The 27,345-nt window shown below is 35.4% G+C and overlaps 2 protein-coding genes across 2 annotated transcripts; both read right to left on the minus strand.

Moving 5' to 3' along the window:
• Positions 1 to 152: 152 nt before the first annotated feature.
• EMB2785 (elongation factor family protein) lies at positions 153 to 21,568 on the minus strand. The gene is made up of 19 exons (XM_059595499.2): positions 21,119 to 21,568; positions 16,732 to 16,806; positions 16,326 to 16,476; positions 15,794 to 15,862; positions 15,497 to 15,669; positions 14,998 to 15,135; positions 11,835 to 11,960; positions 10,149 to 10,247; positions 7,561 to 7,681; positions 7,381 to 7,444; positions 6,837 to 6,891; positions 6,643 to 6,767; positions 5,629 to 5,702; positions 4,774 to 4,823; positions 2,317 to 2,403; positions 1,435 to 1,485; positions 1,271 to 1,354; positions 822 to 872; positions 153 to 467 (listed from the first exon to the last, which is right to left on the minus strand). The coding sequence occupies exons 1-19, from the start codon at positions 21,458 to 21,460 to the stop codon at positions 384 to 386; spliced, it is 2,019 nt and encodes a 672-aa protein (XP_059451482.1). The 5' UTR covers positions 21,461 to 21,568; the 3' UTR covers positions 153 to 383.
• Positions 21,569 to 23,801: 2,233 nt separating this feature from the next.
• On the minus strand, positions 23,802 to 26,357 carry LOC132181094 (rac-like GTP-binding protein RAC2). Its single transcript, XM_059594158.2, has 7 exons — positions 26,106 to 26,357; positions 25,866 to 25,953; positions 25,258 to 25,367; positions 25,085 to 25,148; positions 24,850 to 24,914; positions 24,693 to 24,758; positions 23,802 to 24,184 (listed from the first exon to the last, which is right to left on the minus strand). Exons 1-7 carry the CDS (start codon positions 26,202 to 26,204, stop codon positions 24,086 to 24,088), a joined length of 591 nt encoding a protein of 196 aa, XP_059450141.1. The 5' UTR covers positions 26,205 to 26,357; the 3' UTR covers positions 23,802 to 24,085.
• Between the last annotated feature and the right edge of the window lie 988 nt (positions 26,358 to 27,345).

The following is a 27,345-nucleotide window of genomic DNA, read 5'->3' on the forward strand; positions in this document are numbered from 1 at the left end:
AATGCAATTTTAAAATGAGTAACCACGCACAAATACATATATACAAAGCACTAGACATGGCAAGATTAAAAATCTACTAACTACAGGTTATGGTCAGAGGTAAGAAAAGCTTCACTAAAAAACTAAAACTGAAAAAAGGTGTGCTTTTGATATGACAAAAAAATTGAGTAAATATATCTCACTTCAATTATTGCTTCTGATAAATACAACATCTACTTTCCTTTTTCATCATTTATGAAATAATATTTCAGTATTCCTTGTAACCTAAATTGAGGCAGACATAGAGAATGACTATGATAATCACCTCTTTATAGTACACCAGTACAATGAATAGTAATAATAATAATAAGGTTACAAAATTGCATCAAGGACAAATGCTTCCTTCAGTCCTTTGGCTTTTTACTCATGCTTTTACGCTTGTTGACATCCAGGTATTTCTTCCTTAACCGAATGGATTTTGGTGTAACCTTCATAAAAAAAAAATAAGAATAAGAATAAGATGATATTAGACACAAGCATCATTGGCTTAAAAATAAATTAAACTCCACAAATAACAATACTGCAAACAAATCAGGAAGCCACTAGCAGTAACAAAATTACAATACAAATAGTTTCATTCCAAAAATTATAAGAAAATTTCGGAATCTGCTGTCAATGTAGGACAGCATCGGCATACGGTGGCATAATTGGAACGACTTCAAAAATATATGCAAGAAATGGAAGGGCATGAAAGAAATTAATTTCTTCTGCAACAAAATTATGGAACAAATTTTACTTGATAATCACAAAATGAAAAATAGAAGATATTACACGCAATGTACCTCGATAAGCTCATCCGAAGCTACATAACCAATGGCTTCTTCAAGAGTCATCTGCAACCATATGCATTCAGATGTAAGCAACCACACCACAAATCAATTGTAAGAGTGCAGAAACTTTTTGTTCATGACCACCAAAAGCTGCCTACTGTTTCAACATTTTACGATGTCAACTGACAAATTTCTTAACAAGGTAGCTTGACTGATCCAATAATATCACCAAAACATACACAAAAGAGTCACCATATCCTATGGTAAGAGAGTTATCATGCAGGATGGTCAAGAATATCAAGTCAGATATTGTAGTACCTCTCAGTACCTTACTGGGTTCTGTGTATTAGTGAATCATACACTCTTTATTTCCAGGCATATACATTAGATGCTAGAACATACAACCCACTGGAGGAAATAGAAACACAAAAGTAAGAACACAATGACTAACAAATACGTACCAAGCGAGGAGGAGATAGCTTCACATTCTCGTCTTTCCCAGCAGCACGCACATTAGTAAGTTCTTTAGTCCTGACTGGATTGATCTGCAGAAAGGCAATCATTGCAAGATAAGCTACAACAATTTAACACTAATATATAATGTGAAAGGTACAGATATTCTTACATCTAGATCCGTATCCCGTGAATGCTCACCCACAATCATGCCATCATACGTCTGCACATGAAAGAACAAACAGTCAGCTTTGCTTCATATAAGAGGACAGGTACTAGAGTAATTCTAGAAGTCTTTATTGTATCCCTTTTGTAAAATGAGGTGGCTTATAAATCACCACTTGATCAAAATTTAATAGTGATCAACATAAGCCTAATGGTGATTTTAAATGGCATATAATTCTTGGAGGAATACGAGAGTGACTTCTAGCATTATTCTAGGTACTAAGGTGACACTTAAATCTTTTAGGATGGCTGTCTCAAACTTTCTTGAGTTGAATACCCTCTTACTAAAACAAAATGCTAACTACCATTCATATCATCCGTCCAGAGGAAGGGGAAAGGGGATCAATTGCCATGGGCATCCATTTTGACCCAACTAACCCAAAAAATGCAGTCAGTCAATTCTGCTGCCCTAACCTTCTCTCACTGCCATTTTACCACTTTAAAACACAAAGTGGGATTGCACATGTGGGACAGTTAAGAATCCCACTTGCATCTTGAGAGAAAAATTATGGCAACAGAGGCAGTAAGAAAAGCATTTCAGCAGATACCAACATAGCAAAAAAAAAAAGGAGCAATGGTACTCACAATCAAGGGATATACTCGAACTTCATGAAAAAATTTAGACAAATGAGGACTTAATTTTGTTGAAAAAGCTCCATAGGGATGTTATTGATTTAATTCAGATGAATATACTAGGTCTATACATTTAATTTGCTTATAACAAAACAGAAGGCAGGAAACCTTCACTGGTCAAACGTGTAATAACTAATGGAAGTTAGGGAGCAGAGCAACAAGCAGAAATATATAGCAAAATATTATTTATGTCAACCTCCATCCCAGGATTCACAAAGAGAGTTCCACGAGCTTCTAAACTCATTAGTGCATGAGATGTGATTGTACCAAAGCCCATTGATACCTGTTCAATTAAAAGCAGAAAACAAAATAAGGTTTATGACTGAGAAAATGGTATAAAACAGAAAGCATTCAGCTCCAAGCCTCCAAGATCTACTTCAATTAGCAAAGCATTATATAGAAATGTGATTGCAATGTAAGTTTCCAAGGCATCAAGTACCAACAAGATCATCAGGTAAAATTAACCTAATCTTTTTTACATGAAACAGAGATTATTTTTTCAGTCTGTATTTTTTTTCCTTTCTTATTTTCCTTGAATAACATATGGAAATATCAAATATATTAACTCATTACAAAGTCAACAAAATTTGAGATTTTTTTCAGCATTGATGCTGGAACTGTATGAGAGAGAGAGAGAGAGAGAGAGAGAGAGAGAGAGAAAGAGAGAGAGGTGTGAGAGATTCTTTAAACAAAAGAGTGCCCTTGAAATAAACTGAACTCAACTAAACATCAATTGCCATTAAATTCGGGCCAAATTTATGAAACTCTTTTAACTAATCAGGGGTGGCCACATGAATTTCACCATCATACTCTATCTAAAATCATATTCCCTGTCATCTCTTTATTTTATTATTTTTTTTTAAGACATCATTAAAAGCGTAAGGCGCCCCCAGGTACACAGAGAGTATATAAGAAATTTTAAGCCGACCTTTTTCTCATCTTGCTCTCAACAGGGGTCAATGTGACCTTTAATCAGATTACTTTATTCCTTATCTTCTCTTTCCTAATATTTCCACTCGTCCATCTCAACAGTCTCATTTAGTTATTCTCATGTTATGAAAATCTTTCTTTTTAACAACCCAATATTTTGTATCATAGAGCAATCTACCCAGCTCTTATTCGATAGGCCACATCCACCTAACTCTCCTCTCCTCTCCTCACTCTTTGGTGCCTGTTGACCATCAAAATCTTACTATGGTTTCATCTTTTTCAACTTTTACTAAACTTAAAGCTCATATACTCTCGTTTCCACTTCAGTAAAACCCTTAAATTTTAAGTAATTCTCCATATTTCTGGAATGGAGTTAAACATGATTTCATTTTAAATTTTTATTTTTTACTTTTCATAAAAAGAAAGAATATAGTTCAAAAAAGTGAAGGACATAAGTGTTCCTTAAGGATAGGTCCATCAAAACGATGAAGATACCATTTCCTAAAATGCAGAGAGGTGGAAGGAGCTTTACCTAGTAATGCAAGAAAATGCTTAAAAAGTAGCTAGAACAACAGCTTCTAACGTTTCAAAAAATAAAAAGATAAACTGATTCCAGTGTTTAAAATTCAACCACACAGCATCTGACATAATATCAGTGGACCCCAGTATAACTAAATACTATCTTACAGAAATTAATGTAAGACCCAGTCATATGCTAAATAATTATGGATCGTTATAGGATTGCAGTGAAAGAGTTTCTTATATTTGCTACCGTGGGAGTTCTCCACTATTGGATGTTAGACATTGATAATTATCTCAAAGTGTCCATTTAAGAAGCTAACGACCGTCTTCATTGTCGACATTAGAATAATGTGTAAATGAACCTGTATATTAGTTTTAAGACGAACGAGAATTTTCACCGAACACGGATTTGAATTCTTCAAACTATTACATGCACATATTCCTTTATGCAATCTGTTTCTGGTGTGCACTGTCTCTTTTCTTCTCATTTTTCCTCCACCACAGGGAGAATGGAATCTTTTTCTTTCTGTGGGTCTCAATAGCATAATAAAGAAATCAATACTTAGAACTGCTTAAGTATGAAGTATTTCTTACACATTGTACAGCCATTCAATAATGCACCAATGTATCAGTGTTACATATCATAAACTAGTTGTACAACAAGGTACTGCTTCAGTTTTAGAAATAACGAGATTCAGAAATTTCTTTCAACATAATGTTAGTTTTATGCTATAAAAATCAGGTTCAGATTATACTGACACCAATACAGTTGGCAAATACAACTAGGTAGGTTTCCATACACCAATATGCATGCATATAGTATGTATGTATGTAAATATTGATCCATCTCATCTCCAAGCCTTCCTAAATCTCCCAAAAGTTTAAAAAATAAAGAAAAATAAAAACAAGGAAAAAGGAAAATAAGTGCTTTAGATTCAAACATCAAAGATCACTGATGCATGAAAAGAGATACGTTGTCATGGTAACATAAACACTAATGGAAAACTGAACATCATTGGTGATTTATACCCTCGAATTCTTGTTCTATAGTGCATGTTGTCCAGGGGATCTAATCGGGGTGGAGCCCTAGATACCACGGTTATACCAAAAAAAAAAAAATTCTTGTTCTATAGTAGATGAAAATAGAAGAACAAACTCAACTTAAGCCATCAGAAAACAGAAAGGAAAGAGACAACCATACCAAGACTCCTTTCCGGACATTGCCAAGAAGACCCCGATATTTTTCATAGGCTGCACAAAACAGATAATAATAGGAATGAACAAGACTTCTACTAAATGATGCAACATTAAACAACTGTTTTTGGTAAGTAGGTGCAACATTAAACTACAAAGAGTGAAAGAAAATGGAAATATTTAAAAGTGAAATCTGCAAATGCAAATAATCTAAAAGAATTCAGGGTCAAGGAATTCTTCTGACAGTTAGCAATAATGAGGTCCAGAAAAAAAAAAAAAAAAATGAAACATAAATCATGCTTCTTAATTAATTATGGAAATTGATTACCAAAAATCAATACATAGTAGGTAATTGAAATCATTCGTTTTCTATATCTCAGATCAAGCCAATTTTAAACAGTCCAACAGAATATCAGGTCAGACTGGTAATGAATACGTATCATGACACCCAACCCACAATCACAGTTCTAGCGAAGAAACCAATCCGAGTATAGATATGAATAAACCAGTCCAAAGCCAATTTTCAAATTAAATTTATAGATATTGTTATGTATCCATAACTTCTTCTTTTTTTTTGACAAGTGTTATGTATCCATAACTTTTAATATATACATATACTCATAACATGAGCACATATAATACTTGCGCAACCAAAACATTTCAAACAAGAATTTCTGTCTTATGTATCTCTTGAAGTAGGTTAATATGACTCAGTTGGAAGAAAAAATGCCACCCCTAATGAAAACCCAATGACATGACACCAAGTTATGACTTATGAGTGTGGAGGAAAATGAATGTTAAAAGGGACATTAAAATATCTCTAGAACAACATGCACAAATATCTTTAGTAGAACATGCATACTCAGGAAAGCACGATGCATAAATCCAGTTCCACGAGTATCACTGCTAAACACGCTTCTGTAACCAACCAGGCCCCTGTAGAATACAACAAACGAATTACATTCTTTTTCTCTCTCTCGCTCTCTCTCTTTCAAAGGCTGCATGAAACAGAATTTCAATTAAAAATTCAAGCAAGGTATTGGGGATGCCATTTGTCATTTTGTCAGGATGCAAAGAATAATCAAACACTTTTAAAGTCAAATGACCACTTTTGAATTCCTAAGCCATAAACTCCAGAAGCAAGTACAAATATGGTAAGACTAAACTATTCACAGTACAATTTAATTTGAGAATTAGTGGGAAACAACACCTTTGTGGCTAAATGAGTATGATGGAAGTGGTGATTTAAGTTTTCAGTCTTTTCATATAACTTTTTATCTAATTAAAAAATGGTTGAAAATCACACATGATTTTTGTTTTGAGTCTTTTGATACATATATTACAAAAATGGTCGAAAATCACACTAAATTCCTTGCCTTTTGGTACTCAACCATGTCAAATGATAAACAGTCTGTCTATGAGGGTTTGTTTGGCATCCTTGTTGTTAGAATGGGTATTTTTTTGATGAGTTTTTTAAATATTTTTTGATGTGTTGTTAGAATGGGTATTAACTCTTCTAACAGTAATAAAAAGGGAAAAGGGTATTTTCATCTTTGCTGTAATTTTTCCCTTATATATATAACAAAATATTGAGAGGGCCACCATACATTGTGAGCCTCTCTTTTCTTGCAAACCCTAATTTTGACATGCTATCACAGCAAAATGTCGATCTTTGACCACTTTTCGAGTTATGTATCGCTCTTGTATACTTCCTATGTACTTGTGTTAAACCCTTTCGCTTTTTAATAAAATTTGATAACTTATCAAAAAAAAAAAAACATTTTGAGGACCATCATAAATAAGAGATTTTGAAGATGACAGAATTTGATGAGCAAGCAGAAACAACTTTTTCCAGAAAGAACAACTGAGCACTAACCTTGAGGGACAGGTCAAAGACAATCTAGTCCTGCCAAAATTTCCGGCGACAGGACCCATGTCCATAACCTCGGCTCGCCTATGAGATAGGGCTTCCATAACTAACCCGACATGCTCGTCATTTACCTATAAGTAACATTTTAAGAAGTTAGCCCAGCACTGATTCTTTACCACATGAACACAAGAGATTCTTACCTCAATAGTGACTTCTTCTATTGGCTCAAGCTTTTGACCATTTTCTGTTTTATACCTGATTTAGAACAGGAACATTGCCCAGAATGTGAGAATGAATAGTTCATCGTTAAGGATGATTATGCAAATTTTATGACCAAACTCAGGCACCTTCATACATCAGAAACTGGGAAGAAATCTTTAAAGAAAAAAAACCAGTGTTATAGCTAATATAATATGTTAAAAACAAAATATCCAAATCTTGAACTTGTCATATGAAGTTAAAGAAACAGGGAAGTAAACGAAGAAAAACCACCGACCATGGAGAAGTTTGCAATTGTGAACTCTAATGTCTCAACTAACAGTTCAAAGTTTGATTGATAAGCTCCATGTTCGCCACTAATTTTGTCTATAATCAACTTCTACATGTACAGTTCCAGAACCTCAACATCTGCATTAATATCAATATTCTATTCCTCGGCATTGTGTGATGTGTATTCAACAAAAATCATATTGCATTAGGAAACAGAGAATTAAATTGATAAAGCAAGCATACTTAAAAACTTACATAACTTTAGGCGGTGAGACAGACAACTCGAATCCTTCACGCCTCATATTCTCAATTAAGATACCTGTTTTACCCAACACAGAAACTACAGTCAGCATATAGTTATATGCATTGAGCTCTGTGCACCAAAAAAGAAGCACTATTCTTTGTTTTAAACTCTAGAAGTGATAGAGAACAAACCCAGTTGAAGTTCTCCCCTCCCCTGAACTTCATATGACTCTGATAAGCCAGGGAGCACATTTATGGCAAGATTCGTTTCTGCTTCGGCCATTAGCCGATCACCAATTCTCCCTCCAGTCAACTAGAAATACATAAGCAGTAACACATCAGCTCATGTAGAGTCATCAACTATTACTAAAAACAAAAGAAAACATACAAATATCTAAAAACATTAGGATTAAAAAGTAAGCATTCAATTCAAGGTACCACACTGAAGTATTACTTTGAGAGGCAACCCAAAATCACATCACACATAACACGTGCAAGATCCAAAGCCCGGACAGAAGAGGTTGAGGGTAGGCTGACAGCATGCATAAACTTAATCATATCATATACTACAAACATGGACTCTTTTGAGGCCTTAGATAGAGCAACAAAGAACCAATCCTATTTTAGTAACAATTTAGGCTTAGTTAAGTTTAGTTTAGAATATGGCACATTGCAAGGTCTTAAATCTTCTTCCACACGGAGAACTGGAATTTTACGAGGCCCTCAAAAGGTTTAATATAGACACACCATAAAAATAGTTCCATGCGGTAATGGCAAGGTAGTTTATAGAAGACATAAAGGCTTGGTGAAAACAATAACTAACATATATTCTAGACATCTCTATTCCCTATAGTTTGGCAACTATTCAGTGAAAACGAAACCAAATCTATTGCAGTCAAATGTATGTCTCACACTGGAAGCAAATCCTTAGCAATGAAAGCTTCACCTAAATACATGGGAATCCAAAGCAAAAACACATATGGTCTTTTCTCTTGTGAGCATCTTGTGTACTTGGGTTGTGCCATTTGCGCTTTTAATAAATTTACTTACCAAAAACAATAAATATGGTCCAAAAGCCTGAAACAATTTAAGAAGCTCCAACACATTGTTTCGTAAAACCAAAAATGTGATCTAGAGGTTGTAAAGCTCATTTTTAATTTTCATTCTCAATCTTATATCTTTGTATTTTAAATGAGCACACCATTTAACAAACAAACAAAAAAAAATCAACAAACAAATTGTAGGCCAAGCTATCAAAGGCGGAAATGGTAAAAATAAAGTTCCTATAGAAAAATGTATAATAGTGCGATAAATGTGTTCTAAATGTATGGATTCCAACACTGGCAGAAATACCCTTAAGGTTAAGATTTTTTCTTTTTTAAAATAAAATAGAGAGAGAGAGAGAGAGAGAGAGAGAGAGGAAATGTGTTCTAAACATAGCATGATGTTTGCTATGTCCATGTCAAGTCTGTCATGTTTCTGTAGATTTTCCAAGTCATTATGATATCCAAGCGGTGCATTAAATATGTGTATTATTCATGTATTTTCCATACAAGAAAGGATTTCAAATTCTCTCTCCCAGTATGAAGGAAACATTTCCAGAAGCTAAAACTAACAAGAAATCAACAGAATGCATAACTAAGACATTTTATTTATTTATTTATTATTTATTGTTCATAATTACTAACAAACACATAACTAAGCTTTCTTGATTTTCTTGTTCTTTTCTCTTCTTCTAGTTAGTCGTTTCCCTTGTATACTTCCTGTGTACTAGGGTTGCGCCCCTCTGCGCTTTTGATATAAAATATTACTTATCAAAAAAAAATTACTAACAAACACATAACTGGTATCAAATGGTGCAACTAATGAGATATGTTGCAATTGATGGCAACAATAAAAAAAATTGACTAAGAAAGTCTCTTTCTTTGGGGTTGCAGCTCCTTTGAAGCCTGCTCCTCAACAGGGACTTCTCAGGCAGGGGTTTCTTAATCCTAGTTTGTCAATAAGAGGTACTCCTTCCCCACTGTCTAAGTTGCCGGTCGCGTCGTTGTCAACTATGGTGGTTGCTGTGAAGGGGGAGGATTCCAATTTGAACAGGTTGACCCAATCCCAGAATTGGCCCGTAGGCTTCAGTCCGTTCGGGTAGATCATCGTTAGGGATCAGGGAGGCGAGCTTTAGGATGGTGTGGACGGTGATTCCCCCAAACCTCTTAATGTTTACACTCCAACAGGATTCAGCTTGTCTGAGGCGATTGCTGAGTGGGATGATGGGGCAGGTGACTTCTTTCCTGACCCTCTAGATTGGATATATAGTGACGAAGATGAGGACCTGACTTTGGCGCTTTTGAATGCCATTGAAGAGGACCTTCATCGGGAAGTTAAGGTTGCTTGGCCTAAGTCTAAAGGCAAAAGGGAGTTGTTCAATTTGAAGAGCTCCGTTAATTATGGCGATGCATACACATCCAATTGGCGAAGGAAAGGCAAGGCTCACGAGTGGTAGCGCTGGATTCCCTTTTGGGTATTGGGTGGAAGGGTTTTTGGTTTGGTCCTTGTGGGGCTGTGGGTTTTTGTGGGTTAGTTTGGTAGTTGCTGTGTTCTTGTTGGTGTTGGGTTCCGCGGGTTCTTCTCCTTATTCTTTCTTGTTTTTTTTGTTTGTTCTTTTTGCTTTTTTGTCCTTTTTTATACTTCCTGTGCTTGGGGGTGCCTTCACTTTTTATAAAGCTTTCTTGATATTACCTATAAAAAAAAAAAAAACAGTAAAGGAAAAATTCACAACTCACATGGGTACCATCACGACCAGCCAATGGAGAGTCGTTGACACCAAAAGTCATAGAAATGGTTGGGGGATCCAACTCAACAGTGGGCAACGCCGTCATAACCTGGCAAATGCAATCATAAGTTCAAAAATATATCCATATTGTTCAGGTTACCAAATGCATCCATTGAGTCTGGAAAAAGAAAAGGCATATTTATAACAACCACCTAAAAGGGCATTGAAAATCATACTGTGGTACAGAGATTGAAAGCAAGAGAATATGATGCACAGATACAAATCCTGAGAATTTGAGAAAAAAATATTAACCACCTAAATGACATTAAATAATATAATGCGGTACAGAAATTCAAAAGCAAGACAAATGCCAATATGATGCAAGGATACAGGTCCTCTATAGCCATATTAATGCCAAGCTATATATGTACAAATCCAAGCATAAGTGTGAGTGTTTGTGTGTGTGTGTGTAAGGGATTAATCCCCAAATGTAACACTTCCTAGTTGAGACATGGGAAGCAATAAACATACATGTGGCAAGTATTTTCACATCATTAGATCTTTGAAAAGTCTCTTCAATAGAAAATTTACTTGTGGCCCTATAAAGAAATTATTTAGTGCCTTAAACCTCAGATCTAATCCATATTATTATAGAAAGCCCACCCTGGTTTTTGGCGTGATTTTATTTTGCAGCCTATCAAACATTCTTCTGTTAAACCATATACTAATATTTTGAAGCCTGTAAAAAAGTTTTCCGTTCAGCCCCTACACTAAAATCAGAGATATCTCTTTAACTTTGGAATTGTGAAGTATAATTTTTTTTTATAAGTAATCGTAATTTATTAAAAGTTGCAACCCATGTACATAGAAACTATATAAGAGAAACATCTAGCTAAAATGACCCGAATGAAGAGGAAGGGTGCTAGTTTGTAGAACTCTTGAAATTACTTTACGGGGAATAATTACTCCCTATGATTTCAAGGACAGTTCTCCTCAAAATTTGGTGTGTCAAACACTAGAGGACAATCTGTAAAATGCTTCAGTTAAATGCTTTTTTTTTTTATTAGTAATAGCAAATTTATTAAAAAAGCACAAAGGTGCAACCAAGTATACAAGAAGTATACAAGAGATACACTTAACTTGCAGAAGAAGAAAAAAAAACAAGGAAAAACATGAAAGGTAGAAATATTAAAATCAAAGGCAGCTGCCCAGTGGTAAAGTGTCTTGAAGAATTCACTACATAACTGAAGCTCAAATCATAGAGTTCACTTTAGAGAATTGATTTATTATTTATAGCAATTGTGCTTGCAAACAGTCAACCATTGAAAATGTTTAATATTAGATATCTACAAAGACATATTTGCTAACTTCAATTTGTAGAAGTTTCCATGGCCAAGACCCCACATCCATGTAGAAAACCCAATACTAATGTCTGTATCAACAATGGAAGGAAAATCATACTTTTGCAACAAACAAAGGCACTTGTTTTGCCATTTGATTGAAAGTAGGAGGTCAATTGATTTGCTAATCTTTTAAGGGCCAGCTCAAAGAACTTTGTCCAAAAAGTGAATTAATAAGATTGCCTATGACGTCAAGATATCCGGTTGGGGTTCTATGCTTTCCCAAGTGAGACAAGAAGGAAATAGTGAAGAACACAACTGATCTGTGGATACAATATTAAAAAGCATTCATTTACCTCCACATTTGCCACCGTATGGCCTATCGCTGGAGTTGTCAAACCAGCCATTGATATGATATCTCCTGCTCCGGCAATATCAACTGGAACCATGCTTGTACCTTTTTTTTTCATCAGTTTCACCACCTACGAGACAAAGATTCATAAATGATGCATATGACATCCATACTGCTTGTGGAAAGTCAAGGCATTGATTGAAAAATAGAGAATTATATTTAGAGTAATATCCTAAGAACATTTTCATTTCATTTGGACTTTGAACCAAACGAATGTTGCATGAATTCTTGAGACAAAGCTCAGCAAGCACGATTCCAAGAAGGGAAAGCAATTGGGAACAAGTTACCAGGCAACATCCTTATCCACCAATCCCAATTGGCATCCCAGTACAAACGGAGAGCATCCAAGACTTTTTCAAAGCTATAACTAATATCAGATTTCTCGTGCAAATTGTAGTTAAATGGAGATTTGGATGAAGTGATTCAATTCTTCTCAAATCTTTTGTGTATATTAGTCAGAAAATCAAATGAAATAATACCTTCAGGGGAAGAAACAAGCTTCATAAAGAACAGCTCTACTGCAATTGTAGCAGTAATATATTGCAAAAGCTAAAGGAAAGTAAAGACAAAAGAGATCAGGAAATCTACTTGTAGTTGTTCATATTCGCTATGGGATTTAGATTCTAGACATGAATGACAGACTTCTTTATCCCTTTCTCTTTTTCCTAAGAACAAAACAAAAGCATTGCAAACACACATCCTCTGTTGAGAAAATAAGAAATCATAGGTTTTGAGGTCCCCATATAGTGGCAATTTCAAGTGAAACTGACGATATATGCCTAAGTGTTATCCAGGTAACAAATTATAAAGCATGGATCTAATGAGGCCCAGTAGTGGGGAGGCTCTTTACACAAAATTTAAGTTATGGAGTTATCTATTTGTACGCCATAGTTGTTAAACAGTGAATCATAAAATATGAAATAACCTTAAAGATAGATAAAAATATATTATTATATATGAATTATAACATACAATTCAAAAGAAAAACATAAGGTAGAACATAACTATATTACCATTTTTTTTGATAAGTAATGAAAACTCTTTTGAAAGAACATGACTATATTACTCATATCATTGTGCCTTCTGTTAGCTCACCCATCGTTCTTAGTTTTCATTCTTTTCATAAACTCATCTTAAAAATAATTATTTTCCTGATTCCATTAAAGTTCTTAAAAGGATTCTAGAACATTTTTGCCATTCTTTGTGCATGAAATAAACGTTTATAAGACTAGTTAGGTGGCATTTCATTTACATGATTATATTAGAATAACAGCTTCATCTAACTTTCATACTCCTCTCTTTCTTTCTTTTTTTATTATTTGCTATTTATCATTCTCTATTGCTTATAATGACATGAAATCTTATATTTTCTACTTCTCATTGATTTTCAATCAAACAATAGAGTAAAATAAAATTTTTGAAAACCCATATATAAGTAACAACACATCAAAAATTCCCAAGTACGTAGTTTTTCTATTGTTAAAATATTAATTAAATGATTGAATTCATCATTTTCTATCAGTTTAAACTTAGAATATATATGGTGATTTAATATGATATCAAACCAGAGGTTATGAGTTCGAACCCTTTCTCCACAACATACCTCCCATTTAAGTTAAATATTTACATGGTGAGTCTCACTTATTGAGAAAGATTATAGGCCACATGTGAGTAGGAGTGTTAAAATATTAAATTAAATGATTAAATTCATCATTTCCTATCAATTTAAGTTTTAGGTATAATTGATGATCTAACAACGAATAAAAAAAATATTGAAAAAGAGTCTACAAATGTTCACTTAAAACAAAAAAGTAAACAGAAATTATGCAAATCAAGCGGATGAGCGTATTGCCTAATATTGTATTTGTCAGATAAGCATATTAAATCGTGTGATATTCTTATAATTGAGATACACCAATAAAATAAGTATTGCAATGATTAAAAAGTGAATCAGATCATAAGATACTAAAAACCATGTTGAGAACAATATAGTGGTGAACTTATCTTTACTATTCTCAAGAAGAATGGCACAAATAGTAAGGATAGTAATGAAGATGGAGGCTATTTTGAATTTTTGACATGAGCAGATTATATTTGATGGTGATCATTAACAGTGTAAGATAAAATAAAGGGGAAACTTCACTAACCCCCTTTAAACTTTCGCGCTTTTTGCAGACACTCCCCCATTGTTCAAAAACTCACTTTGATGTATCAAATTTTTATTTTCTTTCACTTTGCCCCTTCCGTTAGGATTTTGTAGTTAAATCAAACGGTCAAATGAGTAAAAGTCTTTTATACCCCTAAATTTTTTTAAAATTCCAAATTTACCCTTATTTATAAATAAAAATTATGATTAAAAAAATAATAATAAAAAAGTGAACCCCGATGGGTCACAAGACCCACCAAGGTTCACTTTGTGACCCGCCGGTGGGTCACGTTGGGTCACAAGTGACCCACCGAGGGTCACAAAGTAACCCACCTTGTGACCCCCGGTGGGTCTTGTGACCCACCGTCACTATTTTTTTTTTTTTTTTAATATATAATAATAATAACATGACCCGTGGGTCGACAATACGGGTGGGTTAGGTCCACCGGTAAACCCACAGGTCAAGATTTAAAAGAAAAAAAAAATTATTTTTTAATAAAAGGTAAGGGTAAGATTGAAATTTCACACCCTTCAGTTAGGATTTCACAGAAAATCTTAACGAAAGGGGCAAAGTGGAAAGAAACGAAAATTGGATACATCAAAGTGAGAGTTTTTGAACAATGGAGAGGTGTCTGCAAAAAGCAAAAAGTTTTAGGGAGGTTAGTGAAGTTTCCCCTAAAATAAAATAAAAAAGGAGGCCCAGAAGAAACTGAAAGATGGTGGATAAAAATTATTCCATGTCATTTTGGAAACAATTCAAATTGTATTATCTGGATAACAGAATGCTGAAATTAACCACTGAGAACTGGGATGAAGCACTTAGAACTCTTAAGATAGTACAATTTCATTCTGGATAAAAGATCACTGAGACTAATACTTAAAAACCTTTTTTGAAAAGCAATTTAGGTGCCAGCATATCTCTGCTTACAACTGCAACCAGGCAAGTAAAAAATCTACTAACCTTTCCTTCTTCAATTTTCTCAACTCCTGCATCTTTATTACGAAGTCCCTGGACTCTGTCCCCAACACGAACAATTCCAGAATAAATACGTCCAGTCAATATTCGCCCGAGATAGAAGTCCCGTTCCATCATGGAAACCTGAATAACACTATTAAGTATGTTTTTAACTGTTCTCAAGGAAGAACAGCAATAACTGAACCCAAAAGAAACCAAGGGAGGGAAGAAAGAAAAAAGAGAGAAACTATGCCAGATGGCCAACAGGAATTACTATTTTTCTTTCTTAAAGGGATCCCCATCATGGTGCCCAAGATTTTACAGCTAGTTCAATATTAAAGTTATCATATTTGTGAAGCACAGTAATTATCTTTCTAACACAGCCAATATTTTAATTTATAATTCCATAAATGCATCCTTAAAAATAAAAAAATAAAAAGCAGCAAGAAAGAAAAATCACACACGTAGATACTCTTCAGAAACCCATAAATATTTAAATACCAACCAGCATTTGGAAAGGTGCATCAATGCTAGCTGCTGGTGGTGGAACATGTCTTATGACGGCATCAAGCAACTCTGACATATTTCTTGCATCAGCAGGAGGATCTTTGGTGAAAGAGGTTGAAGCCCATCCTTCTTTTGCAGAAGCATATAGAACTGGAAAGTCCAGTTGCTCCTCTAAAAAAGATTATCAGAAAATATACATTAGCTTTCACCTTGTTCTTTGATAAAGGTGGTGAAAGTCACAGAATAGACAAGTGAAAAATCATTGAACTTTTTCAACTTCTTATATCTCTTGCACCTGTAGCACCAAGATTTGCAAAAAGGTCAAACACCAGACTTTCAACTTCATTACACCTCTCCTCGGAAACTGCATAAATGACAACCATAAACGCAATAAGGATTAGACAAAAGAAAATTGGGCAAGTCATAAAACATTCACCTGATAGTAGATACTATTACAGCTCATATAACAAGCAAAATTTAACATTGCCTTGGCTGCCAAAAACTAGTTTATGTAAGACAAATGCTAGCCAACTTAGCTGCTTCCATAAGCATGGAAAGGAGCAAATGTGAAAAACGGGTACCAATCATGATTAAAAATAATAAGAGAAATCATAAACTAGAGAGAGAGAGATAAAAATGTTTTCACTGAGGCAGCCTACAAGCAGTTTGACTTTGACACTTCATCTTTTAGTTCTTATCATTTTTGTTCTCTCTTTCTGTTACTTTTGCCTTAGACATAACATAACTAGTAATATTCACGTAATTTTTCATAACTTTCAACTTCCATAAACCAAAACTTGGCATATAAATGAGTAACACAGTCATACCTGCAGGTCGGTCAACTTTGTTTAGAAGAAGAATAGGGCGCAACCCATACTTTAAGGCTTTTGCAAGAACAAACTTTGTCTGTGCAAGTGGACCTTCTCCAGCATCTACAACTAAAATTGCTCCTTCAACCATACCAACAACCAGCTCAACCTATTTGTGTCATACAAAACAAAGTTGCAATTAGATCATCCTTCGTTATTCAACATTTTTTTTCATTAAAATAAACCATTACTTTATGCATAACCTAATATAATTTTCAATAGCTTTACTTCACAAAGAACATTTCACTATAAAAAGGTAAAAGAACATGAGGCCACCAGCATCAAGTATAATATTCAACAAATGCAAAATGGTTCCAAGAACTTTCACACACTGTGCTGGAATCAATTCTCAGTGGAGACTTACTTCACCGCCAAAATCTGCATGTCCAGGTGTATCAACCATGTTTAGCTCATTTTCCTTCCATGAAATGGATGTAACCTGTACATAAATATTAATAGGTATCAGATTGAGTTTCTAGGAGGAACATATTTTTCTTGATGAGTGAAAAAACTCATTCAAATTTAAAAATAATAACAATAAAATAAAATAAAAAAGCATAGCACGAGTTTCGGCATGTTTACAAAACACATGCTAATCTGGAGTTTTTGGGCGGATCCAATCAGTGGAATGTGAGCTTTTCTAGAGGGGCACATGACTAGGAGGTGGATGTCTTTGCTTCCTTTCTCCAAGTGTTGCATTCAATCATAGTGAGAAGAGGTTGTGAAGATAAATTGTGGTGGGTCTCCTCCAAAAGAGGATTATTCAAGGTCAAGTCATTCTTTTACTCCTTGGCTTGTTCTAAAGGTAGTCATTTTCCCTAGAAGAAAGTGTGGCGGACACAAGCTCCTTCAAGGATGGCTTTTCTTGCGTGATCGGTGACTCTAGGCAAGATCCTGACCTTGGATAATCTCAAGAAGAGGCATATTATTGTGATGAACAGATACTGCATGTGCAAGAGGAATGGGGAGACGATAGACCACCTTCTTCTTCATTGCCAGGTAGCTTCCGCTTTGTGTAGTGCCCTCCTTTAATCATTTTGGGATGTCTTGGGTTATGTGTAGACTGGTTATCAACTTGTTTGCTTGTTTGTAGTCCTCTAGAAGGCTGAGGATTGCTACGGTCTGGAAGATGGTGCCTACTTGCCTCATTTAGTGTTTATGGAGGGAAAGAAACAATAGGTGCTTTGAGGACTTGGAGAGGTCCTTGGAGAATTTTTTTTTTTTTTATAAGTAATGTCAATGTATTAAAAAGCGCAAGAGGAGCAACCCATGTACACAGGAAGTATACAAAAGAGCCCACAAATATAAGCTTTAAACTGAAAATGACGCACATAAATCTAGGAATTCCGCAAGCGTTGAAACTTGCGAAGAATACAACAACACTCTCCATGAGAAAAGTGTTTGGAGCACCATTTTCTTCAATTCTATAATTCCTATTTCACGATCCTCAAAACTCTATGCATTCATTTCTCTCCATAAGCACCACATTACACACAAAGGAGCCCATCCTCCAGATTTGCATGACTGACCGCTTACCCCTTTGCCCTCTCCAACTTCCCAAGCATTCCTTCAACCTACCCGGCATCACCCACGTTACATCAAACAGCTAAAGAATCATATTCCATATCTCTACAGCAACTTCACAATGCAATAATAGATGATCAATAGATTCACCACTCTTCTTGCACATACAACACCACTCTGTTACAATGATGTTCTTTTTACGTAGATTGTCCAACGTTAATATTTTCCTCATCACCGCCATCCATACGAAAAAAGCCACTCGTGGAGGAGCTTTACTCTTCCAAATAATCTTCCAAGGGCCATCCACCGGTTCTGAATTAATCTTCACCTTATAGAATGACTTCACCTCAAAATTCTTTCTCTTCGAGGGAATCCAGCAAATTTTATCCACCCACCATGCCTTACCTGTTGGGAATACAGCATTTTGAAAAATCTCGAAACCTCCTCCAGTTCCCAATCATGAACAGGTCGAATAAACCTTACATTCCAATGAATAGCACCATTTACTGTCTCCATATTCTCCTCCACCCATGCCTCCTTTACACATGCTATATTGAACAAAGCGGGAAACAAAGTCTTCAATGATATTTTATGCGATACACATGCCTCCTTGGAGGATATTTTATCCCTTTCTTTCATACGTTGTATCTTTGGACTGCACATTTGTGTCCCTTTTGTTGATTAGTTATGATGATTTCCTTGTCCGGTTTTCCCTTTCTAGTTAGATGATTCCTTTTGTATACTTCCAATGTACTTAGGGGTGAGTTGTAATAACAGTGATACGATGGTTTAAGTTTTAATTGTTATGAGATGTTTAGTTTGCTTTGATTTTCAGTTTATGGAGTTCTTGTATCCTTACGTTTCTAGTTCGATCAATGTGTAATATCATCTTCCAATAGGAAGGGAGTGTCACATTGATATACAAATATTTTATCCAGTAAAGCATCAAGGAGATTTTCATCATTCTTTGATTGTGCTTTCAAAACAATACGCGGTGTACATGTGTTTGTGCGCGTGCATGTGTGTGTTACTTTGATGAGTAATATACTATTATTTCAACAAATAATAAATACACTTAAAGAATATAACAAAATTCAAGAGAACTAAAAAATCCAAAAAAAAAATTTTATGGACACCAGTCACACCACTAGGCACTAACCACCAAACATACAAAGATCAAACAAATAACTTTTTAAGCTCGAGAGCAGAAAGCTCAACATGATCAAAAATTATCTTAGCCTAATCCACATTAGGCTAAGAGGAGCTACGATCCAATACGTCAATTACTTTCTTGAGCATCACCCAATGAACCCAAATAAAGAGAAAAAAAAAATCATGGACACCACTATAAGCCAACAACTAGACAAAAAAAGATCTTTGATTCTCTCCACATTAGGCTAAGAGGGAGCTACAATCCAGACCAAGCCACCCTTTCCCTTCCAAAGAAAATATACGTCAATTACTTTCATGGACATCACCCAATGAACCCCAAATAAAGAGAAGAAAAAAAATCATGGACACCACTATAAGCCAACAACCAGACATACAAAGATCTCACAAATAACATTTTAAGTTCGAGAACAGAAACCTCTCTCTCTCTCTCTCTCTCACATTAGGCTAAGAGGAGCTACAATCCTGACCAAGCCATTCTTTCCTTTCCAACTAAAATATAGTTCAATCTTTCTTGGGCATCCACTGTTCCCTTTCCAACCAAAAAATACATCAATTACTTTCTTGGGCATCACCCAGCGAACCCCAAATAAAGAGAAGACAAAAGCGCACAACTCATTAACAACCGAATAGTAAATGATCAACCGATTCCTCGCTGGATTTAAACAAGTAACAACAGTTCACTAAGATGATGTTCCTTTTAATGAAATTATCCAAAGTTAGAAATTTCCCAAAAAAAAAAAAACAAAAAACAACAACAACAACAACCATTTTAGGAATTTTGCTATACCAAGTACTCTTTCAAGGAAATTGCACATTACCAAATCCTCTCAATAACTCATAAAAAGATGGGACATCAAATATGCCATTTCGGTCCAGCTTCCAAAACAATCAATCAGCCCCCTCACCCACTGGGAGATTATATAGAAGACCCATCAAAAATTGACTAACTCTAATTCCTAGTTCTGGAAAGCTCAAACAAACCTGAGGTTCCAAGAGTGGATCCCCTTGTTATCTGAGCATTCTAATGGAAGCATTCTTATCCATAGCTATTAGAAAAAAGTCAGAAAGTAATTCTTTTAACACCAGGTCCCACCACATGTCATGCCAACTTTGAACCCTCCTACCATCCCCCACGACAAACTTCACAAACCCAAAAAACCTCTCCCAACTTGCCCTAATACTTCTATAAATACTATGATCATGAGCCTCCTTACCAACTCTTTCGTTCACTAGCCCCAAGAAACTCCATATTTGATCCAACAATACACCTCCAAAGGTGATCCCTTTCCTCCACAAAACAGTTGGTCGAGCATACTGACGGCCCTCTCCATTGACTTCAAATTCAGCATTGCCTGTTAATTTAACTAATTATCAAAACGTGCAACAGTGAAGATATTGAGCGACTGAACTCTGTTCTTTATTTATATTGCTTCTCAGTTATATACGTTTGAAATGTTTACTGGCCAAACTATGCAACTCAAGGTTCATGATCACTTACTCAAACCGTTATAGCTTGAGCTTTCAAAGCAGATCAATGTTGATGGTGACACTAGAATGAACTCAGAGAAGGTGCACAGGATTAGATGGTTCATTGAATCAATAAAATGCGATGAAACTAATCTCTCACGACCTTGCTTTAGATATCTGGATAAATTAGAATCAGTCCCTTACGATTTCCATCTAACCAACATTATGGGTGTAATAGCTTACACTCGATAGCATTGGAATGCTATGAAAAACAAAGACCGAAAATTAGAAAATCTTCATTAAGATTACACTTCCCCAAATGTCATGTAAAAAGCTCTTCTTTAAATTAAAATCATGATGATGGAGCGATCAACCGTGTCATTTCGACGAGTACTTACACAAAGAATACACCTTTAAACACCATTTAAAAGCCTCTCTTACTCATATTAACTTCGACAAACTAATAGGAATAAGAGCAACACGAAACCCATTCAAAACAAGATTAAAAAAAACCCCTTCAAACTGATATAATAAGAATCCAAATTATCCATCCAATTTGTCCACTTTATGGGCAACCAAACACTTACCTTGGAAGCGATAGTGATGCCGCGCTCGCGCTCGAGTGTGATGGAGTCCATGGCGCGCTCGTGGGGAATGTCGGCGCCGCACTGGCGGAGTAGACGGTCCATGAGGGTGGTCTTTCCATGGTCGACGTGAGCGATCACCGCCACGTTGCGGAGCCGGCTCGGATCGAGCGCGCTGCTGGAGGGCGCGGTAGCGGCCGAGGCGGAGGAGGAGGAGAAGGCGCGTGAAAGGAGGAAGGGAGCGCGTGGAGTGAGGTAGGTTCTGATAGGAGAGGTTGGCGAAGAAGAAGAGAAGGATTTGCGAGTGGTGGACCAGAGCGAGCGGAGCAACAACGGACCCGCCATTTCGTGAGGCGAAATGGCTGAGCTTTCTGTTGCTTTGGCTTGCTTATTCTTTTCTCAGTTACGCCGGGGTTTTAGAGTGGGACTTGGGATCGTGAGGGTTTTAGGCTTCTCTCTGTCTCTGTCTCTCTTTCTCTTTTTTTTTTTTGGGGGTTGGAAAATTACAAATTACGCCATCAACACAATTACGTTGCCTCAAACTAATATTTGTAAATTGTAATACTTGAACTACCTATTAATAGTTTGATATTTTAACTCTAAATAACAAAAGAAAACTTAACAAAATAACAAAATAAAATTTTTTAAAAAATATTAAAAAGAGAGAGATGGTAGGGTTGGAGGGAGTAGACGACCACCCTTCAAGTGGAGGGCTCGTTCAACTATCCCCTCAACCTTGAGGCAGTTTGACTACCTTTTAACTCCTTCATTGATTTTTTTTTTCTTTTGTTGAAGAGTAATTTGAATATTTCAAATAAAATACTTGTTTATACAAATAAGTTAACTAGTTTATAAGAAATCCTTTTCATTTTAACAATAAATTAGCTGGTGAAGAAGTGCCTAGCGAGCATCGTACGACATGTGCACAAGCTCGGGCTTCGGGTGCAATGAGCTGCACTTTGCATTTGCACCGCTTGTGCACCTCAGATTGAGGAGCTCTAAGAACTTCTAGAATATGAAGACCATCAATCCATAATGGTTATATTGTATACCATTTTGATGTTGGACCTAAAGATGATCCAACATTGTTTTCGCAAGCCATGCCATTAATGAATGTATCCATGGCTAAAAATCAAGTTTGGGATCTTGTTCCCTTACCAAAAGGAGCTTTAGTCATAGAGTTTACAAAACCTAAAACGATGTTTCCAAGTAATGTTGAACGATATAAAGTTAGACTTGTAGACAATAATAGTTTTACTCAAAATGAAAGCATTGATTATCATGAAACATTCTCTCTAGTATAAAAAAATGATTCATTTAGGATAATCATGGTATTAATAGCTCATTTGGATCTAGAGCTACATCAAGTGGACGTGAAAACAACTTTCTTAAAGGTGATTTTGAAGAAGAGGTTTACATAAGACAATATATTTGTGGGCTAATAAGACATGTCTCATGTCTTTGGCCCAGAAATAGAGGAAGGAACTTTTTCAATGAGCTCATTATTGTAAACCCTATTCTTCGATTGCCTATTTCTCTTTCAATCTACATGGACTCAGCCAGATGGAAAGACTTAATAAAAGCTCGATGAGGATTTAGTGAAAAGTGGTACAAGACAATCTGATGATGTTTACAGAATGTTTAGAAGCAAGATGGGTACAACAATGTGTATTTTTTTTTTTTTTTTAGTTTTTTTTAATAGAATTTTTAGAATTTTCTTTTAGATTTTTATTAGTGGTATTTTTGTCCTTTAGGGACATCGACAATTTTAGTAATTTAGAGGGGGCATTGTCGTTGTTGATGCAATTTTTGGTATGGCTTGATCGGTGATAAGCTACCTGCAAAATAGCAAAAGCATCAAAAGATCCAGAAGTCCGGAGACGGGGAAAACTCCAAGCTTAAGTTAGCATTCTTATTTGGAGTGAGAATATAGCAATGAGCTAATGGTTTTTGAGATGAATCCTGTCCCCTTTGCCTAATGTGTTGTGTCCATTTTGTAGGATAATCTTCACTGAAATATCTAGAGTATCTGAGATATCTAGATTCCAATATCTTCGAATGGATAGCCCTCTTTAAAGGGAATTCAGATGGATATAGTGGTTATCCAACTAGTAGCTTATTTGAATGAAAATGCTTGAGTCGGGCCCATGACAAGATTTATTCCCAACAATGGCAACCTAAAATTTGGAAAGACATTATCAATTAGGTTCTACTTTGAAGGCTTAAGTGAACTTTTTCCAAAAAATAAATATCTTCCCTTTACTTTAAACCAAAAGTTAGCCTGGGGTCCTTCTGAAGCTATATATTCTTACAAGTTACAATGGTTGCTGTAATTTTACGTTTTCTAATGCTTGCTGTATTGTGCGAGTGCATTTGGCTTTCAAACACCTTTCTTTCTCCACATCATATATAACAAATATTTCTAAGCTGCCCTAATCTTCTTTCTAAATTACCGTTTGTCTACCATTCATTCGTTTCATTTGGTGGTGACGATATCATAGCAGAAGTTCTGAGTTTGAGCTTTGTCTCCGTCATTCACTTCTTATTTCAATTAAATACTGTGATGATTTAATCGGAAGTACATGAATGTTTGGTCGAATAAGGTGCACCTTATTCTTTCTTCTTTTTCTTTTACTTCAAAAAAAAAAAAAAGAATAAGGTGCAAAGGTATTTTAGGCATGTAAGAAGGCTGATTTATTCCACCATTCAATCATGGTACGATTGTAGCTTTACTTCAAATATTATCTAGCAAAAGAGCAAGTGGTGCAACAATGCACAATAAAGTTATCTTACATGGTGTTGTTCACAGAAATTACATTTGTAAAGTTTCATATTTGCCTAAATTCCATATATGAAGCATAGGAACACAATACATTGAGAAATAAACAAAGGAAGAAGCAAGGGAATATAAAACATGATAGGTTCAAAAGGGTGGCATTTAGGAGTGCAAGACTGGGAGGAAATATGAACTTAGAGGAATGTGCAGGGCCTCGGCTTGCGTCGCCTTTTCTTCGGCTTTGGCGGCTGCAGAACAACCTTGATTGCACCATCAAACACAGCCTTAACATTCTGAAGTTTCACAGCAAAGACAAAGTTAGATAAGCTCTGTTGCAGCCAAAGCCCCATATGAATGTTATAACTATAGTTGCAAGCTGAAGCTAGATTTGCACTGAGAACTTGGTTGAGGTGCTGTTTTGAGGAATTCATGTTAACTTCATGGGGTGTCAGCAATTACTTCATGTGTTACAAGTTAGATTCATGAGATATATTTCACAATTATTGATCTCTCTTCCTCTTACCTTCTCCACCATCAATAGGGAAGCATGTTTGTTTTCATACCATTAGGCAAATCAGAGAGGTGTTCCTCAAAAAATATGTGGGTCTTGAAAAAGTGCAGAAAGTGGGGGAAATTTACTTAACCAAAAATGAACATATGAAGGGGGGAAATTTGTGCTGAAGCAAAAGTTAATATACTTGTCTAATTATGTTTCCTAAATTTAAACACACCCTTTAGCCTTTGTGCCACTGGCTTAAACATATTCATGGAATTAAAGATCAAAAAGCTAATAAACCAAACCTGTTGAGTCTTGGAGCTGCACTCTATGTATACTGCAGCACCAATTGCCCTCTTGAGTTCTTCACCCTGTCAAGAGTTGAACATTCTCAACATGAAGTCCATGAAATTGACAAAAAAAAAAAAAAAAACATTTAGTATTTCATTGGTAAAGACTTGCCTGGGCAGTTGTGATTGGTGTAGCTCCAGGATGATTAATCAAATACTGCTTGTCGTCCCGTAGATCTGCAACAACAGATCATATCCAAACTACATTGTTAAATTCAAATTGGTTTGTATTGGTTAATCAAGATTGATATTCTTAGAATATGTTCAGAATATATTCTGATATTTGCCTTATTTGTCTGAATGATGAATCAAAAAGATATATTTCAAGTAGTAAAATTAATCCATACCAAGTTTGGTTCCTACAAGCACTATTGGCACAGTTGGGGCATAATGCCTCAGCTCAGGAATCCACTGGAAGAGCCAAGAAATAGACGTGTCAGACTGATATTGGAGAATTAAAATTACCCATAATTAAACAAAGAAATTAAGAAAATAAATTTCTTGGGTTTTGATGAAAAACCTTCTTGGAGATATTTTCATAGCTGGCTTTGCTGATGAGAGAGAAGGCCAGCAAGAAAACATCTGCACCTCTGTAGCTCAAAGGCCTCAGCCTGTTATAATCCTCCTGTCCTGTATTTTCCAACTTCATTAAGTATATAGGGAATTACATAATTTTATTCTCTATGAAAACTAAACAAGTAAAGCTGTGTGGTTGATTGGAAACAAAATTTCAGTATATATATATATATATATATATATATATATATATATAAGCTTGAAGAAACTCATAATGTAATGGAAAATTAAATATAAAAGTGAAATAAAGATAGAAATTGCGGATAGAGATTTAAAAGTGGTTCAGTGTTAGATACATACGTCCACTTCCATGAAGGGCGCAAAAGAGTTAGATTATACTCTTATTTCTTAATAATATTTTCGATACAAAAGGCTCGGGAGATGCGAAGATAATCCAAATATATTAGGTGAAGATGATATAATATCATATTTGCAAACGACCAAATATAAAAGGTTAAAAATTACAATCAATATATTCCAACAGAGCTTGATAAACTCTCTGAGACAGAATTATAGCAGCAAAATGATTACACCCATGAAGCAATTACTTACCAGCAGTGTCCCATAGTCCAAGGTTGACTGTGCTACCATCAACCACAACATTAGCACTAAAGTTGTCGAACACAGTGGGCACATAATCCTATGGGAATTTGAACAAGAAAACAGATATCATAATTACTATGATTATCACTAAAGTTGGACTGTAAAAAGAAAAAGAAAAAGAAAAAAAGACAGTAAATACTAAAGCAGGATATTGTGTGTAAGAGTACTATGAAACATCATGTGTCATACAGTGGGGAAAGTATTGCTGGTATAAGAGATGAGCATGCAGGTCTTTCCGACAGCTCCATCACCAACTGTGACACACTTGATGAATCTTGCAGTGCTCATTTTTGAACTCTGCTTCCTTTTTCCTTCACCCTCCTAGCAAAGCTCCATTAGAACAAGGCTGCAGATGATTTCACAATCTCTCAAGAAAATGCAGTAACTACAAGACAGAAGGCAACATATTGGAGAGTGTTGAGGGGTATTTGGGAAGGTGGGGTGAGTTTTGAATTTTGAATAGAAAGAGAGGGGAGGAGTGGCATTTAATAAGGTGAGCAGGCCAGCACCAACTTTTGCTGTGCTTCTTTATCTTTTGTTTTTGTTTTTTGTTATCTTTTATCTTTACCATGATTGCCAATGGGTTTCTGTTCCTTTAAGGGGAAGGCCAGAGCGGCAAAGGCTAAAGACCAACAAAGGAGGTGTTTGGTGCTGGTGTTAGTTGGTTAAGTATTGTACAAGGCAGGGATTGAATGATGGACATTGAGAAAACAAAACATTGCTTAACTGTCCAAAACCCACTTGTGATGGGTATAAGAAAAGGAGAGTATTCAAATCATCAAAGAAAGATAAAGGAGGCTTTGAGTATGAGGCATGAAGTTTTCATGCTATTCCCTCATCTTGTGACAAACACTAATCATTTGCTTCGTCCTATGGAAAATGCTAAATTAAATACAAGTTAATAAAATTACGGAAAAAAGTATAAATAACCCTCAAAATTAATGCCATATCGGCTCGACTGCCCACTTGATACTCGCTCAGTTAAACTCGACCCGAATTCGAGTGTTCAACACTATACAAGCTCGCTCGTTACTATAAAAACTCGCTCGATTAGCAAGTGATATATACCCGGCTCGCTCGATCGAGTCAAACTATATACCAAACTATAGCAATATACCCATTTTATCCCCCAAATTTTTTTAATAAAACAAAAATACTCCTAAAAATTCAAGAAAAACAAAAATTGGTGGGTTTTGTATGGTTGGTCTTTCACCACTTTTGGTTTTTTTTTTTTTTTTATTAAGAGTATTTTTGTCATTTGAGGAAGATTACAAATTGAATGTTAATTTGAGAAAAATATGTAAAATTATTTTTATATATTCATTTCTTTTTTTATTTTAAAGGTATAAAACCATTCATTTCTGAGTGAACATATCACTGCCCAAAGATGAAATTAACTTTTTACTCAAAAACAAAATATTAAAAAAAC

Source organism: Corylus avellana, chromosome 5, assembly GCF_965113065.1.
Source record: "Corylus avellana chromosome 5, dhCorAvel1.hap1.2, whole genome shotgun sequence".
NCBI classification, from domain to species: Eukaryota; Viridiplantae; Streptophyta; class Magnoliopsida; order Fagales; family Betulaceae; genus Corylus; species Corylus avellana.

Bases quoted from the DNA above. Each gene is read 5' to 3' on its own strand.
- LOC132181094 (XM_059594158.2), bottom strand. From the start codon at position 26,204: ATGAGCACTGCAAGATTCATCAAGTGTGTCACAGTTGGTGATGGAGCT. The intron at 25,954-26,105 runs GTATGACACATG...AAATTCCCATAG, and splicing joins CCAGCAATACTTTCCCCACT to GATTATGTGCCCACTGTGTT. The intron at 24,759-24,849 runs GCAAGTCTTTAC...AACTCTTGACAG, and splicing joins CACCAATCACAACTGCCCAG to GGTGAAGAACTCAAGAGGGC.
- EMB2785 (XM_059595499.2), bottom strand. From the start codon at position 21,460: ATGGCGGGTCCGTTGTTGCTCCGCTCGCTCTGGTCCACCACTCGCAAA. The intron at 11,961-14,997 runs GTTAGTAGATTT...TTTGTCTCGTAG, and splicing joins AGAAAATTGAAGAAGGAAAG to GTGGTGAAACTGATGAAAAA. The intron at 873-1,270 runs GTACGTATTTGT...ATATGGTTGCAG, and splicing joins AGCTATCTCCTCCTCGCTTG to ATGACTCTTGAAGAAGCCAT.